Genomic DNA, 8022 nt, shown 5'->3' with positions numbered 1-8022 from the left:
ATCACCAGTTTTTCATCCAATCACTGATCACCACGGTTTCATCCAATCAATGATCAGCACTGTTTTATCCAATCAATGATCAGCACTGTTTCATCCAATCACTAATCAGCACTGTTTCATCCATTGACTGATCACCACTGTTTCATCCAATCACTGATCAGCACTGTTTCATCCAATCACTGATCACCACTGTTTCATCCAATCACTGATCACCCGTTTTTCATCCAATCACTGATCACCACTGCTTCAAAAAATAACTAATTATATCACCGATCTATCACTGATATATTCAGATGATGATTTAATAAAAATGCAAATTATTTGCATGACATCATCATCTGATGCCTTCAGCTGCAGTCCATTGTATTTTGAAAAAAAAAAAAATTCGTCTATGCAAACTGTGGTCCTGAACCACTGCAGAAGACTGTTAATATTAACTGATTGAACATTTTTTTTGGCTTCTTTTGCTAGAAAGAAATATGGCTATCTTAGAATTGTACATACGTTTCTTCCTGCTATTTCTTATACTCTGTTCCTGTATTCTGATTTCAGCAGTTTGTATACAGTGTGTATAAATGATGTAGATAATGATGATGTACAGATGATAAAAAGTATTATATTTATTCGGCTAGTTTCTCACTGTCACACACAAAACTACAAATCCCAGAATAACAAGCCGAGGCGTCGTTTAGTGATGACGTCATCAGGCGGCGACCGAAAATATCCGGTTATGGTTTCAACATTTTGGCGTCTTTTTGTGTTCAGTAAGTTTTGTGCAGGAAAACAAGCTTCTGTGTAACTTATCAAATAAAAGCGATCTAGAAATGTAATTAATCATGTTATTTTTTAATGTAAATGATTTATTTAAAATTTATTGGCGAGAAAAATTATGAAGTATTGCTAGCTGGTGAGCGCGTGTGTCTATAATCTTGTGTGTGTGTGTGTGTGTGTGTATGTGTGTGTGTGTGTGTATGAATGAGTGTATTTGAGTGTGTATAAGTGTATTTAAATATGTATGGGTGTATTTGAGTGTTTATGAGTGTATTATAGAATGTTTTTGTGTATTTGAGTGTGTATGGGGGAATTTGAGTGTGTGTATGGGGTATTTGAGTGTGTGTATGAGTGTATTATAGAATGTTTTTTGGTGTATTTGAGTGTGTATGAGTATATTATATAAGTATAAGTGTATTATAGAGTGTGTTTGAATGTATTATAGAGTGTGTTTGAGTGTATTATAGTGTGTTTGAGTGTATTATAGAGTGTGTTTGAGTGTATTATAGAGTGTGTATGAGTGTATTATAGAGTATAAGTGTATTATAGAGTGTATTATAGAGTGTGTTTGAGTGTATTATAGAGTATAAGTGTATTATAGAGTGTATTATAGAGTGTGTTTGAGTGTATTATAGAGTGTGTTTGAGTGTATTATAGAGTATAAGTGTATTATAGAGTGTATTATAGAGTGTGTTTGAGTGTATTATAGAGTGTGTTTGAGTGTATTATAGAGTGTGTTTGAGTGTATTATAGAGTATAAGTGTATTATAGAGTGTATTATAGAGTGTGTTTGAGTGTATTATAGAGTATAAGTGTATTATAGAGTGTATTATAGAGTGTGTTTGAGTGTATTATAGAGTATAAGTGTATTATAGAGTGTATTATAGAGTGTGTTTGAGTGTATTATAGAGTATAAGTGTATTATAGAGTGTATTATAGTGTGTTTGAGTGTATTATAGAGTGTGTTTGAGTGTATTATAGAGTGTGTTTGAGTGTATTATAGAGTGTGTTTGAGTGTATTATAGAGTGTGTTTGAGTGTATTATAGAGTGTATTATAGAGTATAAGTGTATTATAGAGTGTATTATAGAGTGTATTATAGAGTGTATTATAGAGTATAAGTGTATTATAGAGTGTATTATAGAGTGTGTTTGAGTGTATTATAGAGTGTGTTTGAGTGTATTATAGAGTGTGTTTGAGTGTATTATAGAGTGTGTTTGAGTGTATTATAGAGTGTGTTTGAGTGTATTATAGAGTGTGTTTGAGTGTATTATAGAGTGTGTTTGAGTGTATTATAGAGTGTGTTTGAGTGTATTATAGAGTGTGTTTGAGTGTATTTGAGTTTGTATTTCGGTGATATGCTGTTATATATCGGATACATTTTGCACTTGATTTGATTTATAAGTCATGAAAACGTATAGAACAGTAATGAGTTCAGCTTTTGTGTCTCAGGATTTGTGTATGGTGATGGAGGAGAGCAGGCAGGCAGAGGGTGAACCCAAAGCCTCGGCTGAATCGCGGATTAAGAAGCCTGACTTGCCGATTTATGTACCCAAAGGACGGCAGGGCGAAAATCAACCCCAGTGTAAAGAAAAACCCCAAGCAGGGGGTGATAAGAAACCCAAAGGCAGACCCCGGTACACCGATAAAGCCCGGAGATACAACTCCAAGAACAAGAAGGACAAAAGCGGAGCAGATCGAAAGGACACAGGGGACGACAGGTTGGAGAACGGGGAGGACACCCCAAATCTGAAACATGGAGAAAAAGAGAACGATGAAACCCAAGGGCCAGAGGAAGACGCAGGTCAGAGGGTGTCTTCTGAGGACGTGACACACACCACCAGTGAGTCAAAGGCTGCTAAACGAGAACCTGAGAAAGAGGAAGAAGGTGAAAACTGGGATTCTCTATTTGCCGATGATGGCGAGTGTCTCAATCCACACCTGCTGGAAGAGGTACAGCTCTTTAACCTACAGCCTGGTGTGTGTGTGTACAGTCAGTTCTACAGACGTGCAGAGGCACAAATGACATTTCCTCACATTACAGTGATTTAGTAGTTTTACTTGTGTGCTGTTTAGAGCGTTTTTTTTTTTATCTGTAATTGTACAGATAAAACTTTACATTTTTAAATCATATATGAAAATGAAAAAAGGCGGTAAACTGACAAAGAAAGACGGAGACAGACGTCAGTGATGCAGCTGAAAGCCAAATGCCGCCAAATGTTAATAAAAAAAACGGCGTGTCTTCAAACTGTTTAACCCGTGAATTTGTCTCCGAGGACATTTTAAACGAGCGACTTTAAGCTTTGACTTGTAGATGTTTGAGACTCGTGACTTGACTTGCGCTTAAGTAGAATTTCATCGGAGTCACATGGAACTTGTACCTGAGTAGAATGTTGTAGTTTATCACGCTGTCTCCTGCAGATCGCTCAGAAGTCCGGCCATCAAAAATCGTCTATTCAGGAGCCAAGGTTCGATTACTATAATTGGACGCCGGAGGACGAGGAGGTGGAGCTTCGTGAGGACGAGCTGTCTCACATCGTGGAGATCTACGACTTCCCTGCCGAGTTCAAAACGGAGGATTTAATACGAGCGTTCTGCTCCTATCAGTACGTCGTATCAGTTTCTCGTTTCTCGATCCTGTGCGTGCTGTAACACGTCTCAGAAACGAGAGCGTACTAACGTACGTGTGTGTGTGTGTGTGTGTGTGTGTGTGTGTGTGTGTGTGTGTGTGTCTTACAGGCAGAAAGGTTTTGATATAAAGTGGATTGATGACAGCCACGCCCTCGGCCTCTTCTCCAGTTCCATCGCAGGTCAGTTCTAAATCCAGAGGTCCAACAAGTCTCTTCTGTTTCGCCTTTTCAATTCATCACCAAACAAATAGTTTGCTTTATATAATCCAAACAACACACACACACACACACACACACACACACACGCAGGACACATGTGTGCCTCAGGCTGACACAATATAAATGTGCAGTTTTACTGTACTGGGGTCTGAAAACCAGTCCGTATCTGGTGTGACACCATTTACCTCACGCAGTGCAGCACATCTTTACATAGAGGTGATCAGGTTGTTGATTGTGGCCTGTGGAATGTTGGTCTGCTCCTCTTTAATGGCTGAAGTAGAACTGCAGTCGGGTCGAGACCCCGATGAGGACGAGCTGCAGATGAGCTTCCCTGAGACGCTTTCTGACAGTTCGAGCAGAAATTCTTTGGTGATGGAAAGCGATTGTTGCAGCAGCTGTCCGGGTGTCTGGTCTCAGACAGTCTTGGATGTGGAGGTCCTGGGCTGCTGTGGTCACACGTGGTCTGCGGTTGTGATGATGGTTGGATGTACTGACAAATTCTCTCAAACGCTTTTGGAGACGCTTATGGTAGAGACATCAACATTCAATTCAGGAGCAACGGCTCTGCTGGACTTTTCTGCAGTCGGCATGCCGATCGCACGCTCCCTCAGAACCTGCAACACTAAATATTTTGTCCAAATAAAGATTTATGCAGGATGTGAGAGAGAGTGAGAGAGAGTGAGAGAGAGAGAGAGAGAGAGAGAGAGAGAGAATGAAAAATGAAAGAAAACTGTTGAACGCAAGTCGTCTCTTTCTTCCACCCGAAACCAGAGAGATCAGAATCATACGGCGTGACTCGCAAACACGTCTGTGATTGTGTTTTGTTTCTGGTAGTTTTTCTCCATCCTGCAGGCGTGATATTTTTCTCCGCTGTTTCAGGTGCACGTATAAACGTGTGGTTTTTTTCACGTGATGGAGGAACTTTTCAATTGTGTGTGTGTGTGTGTGTGTGTGTGTGTGTGTGTGTGTGTGTGTGTATAGCACGAGACGCTCTGAGGACCAAACACCCCATGGTGAAGGTTCGTCCTCTGTCCAAATCCTCTTCAGCTACTAAGGCCAAAGCCCGTGACTCCTCAGGTAACTTTTACAGCCCTGTGCATAAATATTCACCCCCCTCTCTTTTTTCTCCTCCTTTTCCAAATTCTGCAGTTCTTTTCATTTAGGTGTTAGATGTTCCTCTACCAATCTCCAAGTTCCTCCATGAACTCTAAGCTTATAAGGATACTTACGCACTCGCAACCTTTATTGATTTGTGAATAATGTTTGTATTCATTTTTCTGCAATACTCTGTGTTCCAGTCCAATCCACTAGATGGCGCACTCCAAATGCTACCGACCTTTGATAAAGCCAAATTACTATGTGAGAAATTTCTAATTTCTCATAAAAATATATATATATTTTTTTCTCGTTTGCATCTCGTTGAGTCCTACTTTAGGAATGAAGGGACAAAAGAAAAGTGGACAGTAGGCGAGTTTTGAATAAAAACGTCCAACTAAAGGCCATGTGGCAAGAAAGCGCTTCACCACTGAAACACTCACGTCCCTGTACTGCACATGAGCAAAACATAAGGCGCTTCGACCCGGATCGTTTCCGCCTGCCGTATTTAATTCCCGGCTCTTTAAAACGTCGCGGAAAAGCACTGAGTGTGTTTTAAATGGACCGACAGTGAGGTGAAGATGCGAGTAAAACATATACAGACCTACAGACACTAACACTACAAATAAATAAAAACAAGTACATCCACAATCAACAACAAAAAAAGATACATTTTAATAAACAGCACGTGGAATCAGTGTTTTGCCTCTAGAGGCCGCTCTCGTACTGTATAACGCAACCCGGAAAAAAACGATCCGTATGGATTTTTGCTGATATTTCCAGCAATCAGCTGTGTGCCGATGAATTTATAACTGTAAGTTTGTCTGTGATGAGCGAGACGGTGGCGACTGTGGTGAATAAAAAAAAACTCGAGACTTCATAAGAAAAAAAATCCATCCTTTAAGTTCTTGAGTTGCTCAGGAACTTTATGGATCAAGGATTCATTTTGCAGTATGGAGGAGGAGGAGGCAAGGGGGTGAATACTTACGCACATTATTATGTGGGTTTTTTATTTATATTTTTATATATATCTATCCCGTGTAGATTACCTCCTCCCGGCTAAAGAGCGTCCGCAGACGAGTGCAGCTTTGGCACGGCGTTTGGTCACCTGCGCTCTCGGGGTAAAGAGCACACAGAGCCGGGAGCAGCGTGAGGCCGAGAGGAACCAGCTACGGCAGGCCAAAGGTAACACACACACACACACACACACACACACACACACACACACACACACACACACACACACACACAGAGACACTTTCATTTTTCTGGTGTGATTTTTATTTATTTTTATTTGTTTTAAACAATTTGTGATTTTCCTTTTTTTTTTTTTTTTTTTTTTTAAGAGCAAAAACGACTGGCAGCCAAGCAGCGAGACGACGCTTGGGAAGGGAAGTGAAGCTCTTAAGGCCTGCTCTCTCTCTCACACACACACACACACACACACACACACACTCTGGATGCAGGTCTGAGGCTCACTGGACTTTTTTTTCCGACTAATTCTTTTCCGAGCTGTCTCGTTGTCGTCATCACTGGTGACTCGTTGTCTCCATAGCGATGTGTGGAAAATGCTGTAACACACACTCACACTCACACTCACACACTCGCACACACACAAACACACACACACACACACAAGCACATGTATACATAGGTGATAATGTTCTCTGTGTGTGTGTGTGTGTGTGTGTGTGTGTGTGTGTGTGTGTGTGTGTGTGTGTGTGTGTTTCTTCAGGTCTGTAAATATGGTGTTTTTATAACATCCAGCTTTAAACTGTAAACACACAGCTGCTTTTTTTTTGTGTGTGTGTGTGTTTTTGTTTTAAGTGTATTTTAAGCGACTGTACAGACTCTCTGTATAACTGATTTGAATAAAACATTAAAAAATCACCTGTCGCATTCATTTGTTTAATTTATATATAAAGCAAAAGTATTTGGACACATGACTTTTCCACCCTGATGTGGTTCTTCATCAGACTCTCTGGATGCTGCAGCATCACATTTTCCCTCAACTTGAACTGAGAGACCCAAAACCTGTTCCAGCTCCAAAAAGATCTGCTTTCCATGGGTTGGATGATCAGGAAGATCTTCTTCTCTAGAGCTCCAACCCTATTGAATGTAACTAATTGGAACGCTGACTGACCCCGCCATTGTTGCAGTCAGTGTTCCATAAGATCATGTGCTTCTTTTAGAACGTCCTATTTCACATTAAGTCCCATTGCTTTTATAATAAGCTCCAGTCTTCTGGGAAGATGTTCCACTAGATTTTGTAGAGATGTAATTCATCATCCACAAGGGTGTTAGTAAAGTCAGGTAGTGATGGAGGTGAGGTGAGGCTGGTTTCCACTTCTTTCTTGCTTTCTTGCTTTTTTCCTTTCTTTTTTTGCTTTCTTGCTCGCTAGCTTTCTTTCTGAAATAAATCTAAAAAAGTTAAATAGCAGGTTATTATTATAGTATCACACACCTATTATGAGTGAACCTACAAATCACTCCTGAATCCCTTCATTGCGCTACGTGTCCTGGTAACAGTTGTAGATCTTTAGTGAAAGTGCATGAGCTAGGCCCCCGATATCGCTGCTACGTTTTCACTGTTTACTAAAAACTCTTTCGGTTCGAGAATGCAGACAGTGGAGGAGTGAAGTGAAAGAGAAAATTTTTAAAGAAGCAGAGATCTTTATCAGCTTAGAGAGCTCAGTGGGTTAAGAGCAGCATCTCAGTCGTTGTGCTGATCAGGGTTCAGTCCTGGGTCCGATGTCTCTTTCTATATAAATCCTTTTTTTTCCTGGTAGAGGTGTTGAATCCAGCTTCTATGTTTTCTCTTTGCTGATAGAGGAATTAAAGGATAAAGAATTTGTTCATGGTCAGCTGGACTTTCTTTGTGAAGGTGTGTATTAAGGTTCGAGTCCTGGTTCGACTGATGTTTGAAGGCTTGTTGTGTTTGGTTTGTTTTTTTTAGCAATAATTTCGCTCTGTTGGAATGAAACAGAAGATACACCCCCTAAAAAAAGCTATAGCGTGGAACTTGTTGGTTATGTGGTGAATGACTTGCCTCGGAGTCCAGAGGTTGCTGGTTTGAATCTGCCTGGTCCTTGTGAGAGGAATAGTAAAGAAAGCAGTGTGTGAGAAGAAGTGAGGGTGGAAAAAAAACTCAATCCTGATCCATAACCCCTGCTGATCATCTCAGACACGAGTGGAGGGGGCAGATGCCTGGTTTTACCTCCCAAACATTGCCCCAACAACCTCCACCTTCAGGAACCACAACTCGAACCCATGCACCATTTAAAAGCCTAAACCACCTCAGCAATTTC

The 8022-nt window shown here is 40.5% G+C and overlaps 1 protein-coding gene across 3 annotated transcripts; it reads left to right on the top strand.

Moving 5' to 3' along the window:
* Positions 1-633: 633 nt before the first annotated feature.
* r3hcc1l (R3H domain and coiled-coil containing 1-like) lies at positions 634-6461 on the top strand. 3 transcript variants are annotated; one of them, XM_083522172.1, is made up of 7 exons: positions 634-764; positions 2223-2723; positions 3192-3376; positions 3510-3580; positions 4601-4696; positions 5759-5899; positions 6061-6461. In XM_083522172.1, exons 2-7 carry the CDS (start codon positions 2232-2234, stop codon positions 6111-6113), a joined length of 1038 nt encoding a protein of 345 aa, XP_083378298.1. In that variant the 5' UTR covers positions 634-764; positions 2223-2231; the 3' UTR covers positions 6114-6461. The 3 variants fall into 3 exon arrangements, with proteins under 3 accessions (XP_083378298.1, XP_083378296.1, XP_083378297.1); XM_083522170.1 differs by having other exon boundaries at positions 2223-2758; positions 3170-3376; XM_083522171.1 differs by lacking the exon at positions 634-764 and adding an exon at positions 778-907 and having other exon boundaries at positions 2223-2758; positions 3170-3376.
* The last annotated feature ends 1561 nt before the right edge of the window (positions 6462-8022 follow it).

This window comes from Silurus aristotelis (genome assembly GCF_946808225.1).
Source record: "Silurus aristotelis genome assembly, chromosome: 20".
Classification (NCBI taxonomy): Eukaryota; Metazoa; Chordata; class Actinopteri; order Siluriformes; family Siluridae; genus Silurus; species Silurus aristotelis.
Note: the sequence above shows the minus strand (reverse complement) of the source record. Positions and strands in the feature narration are given on the sequence as shown.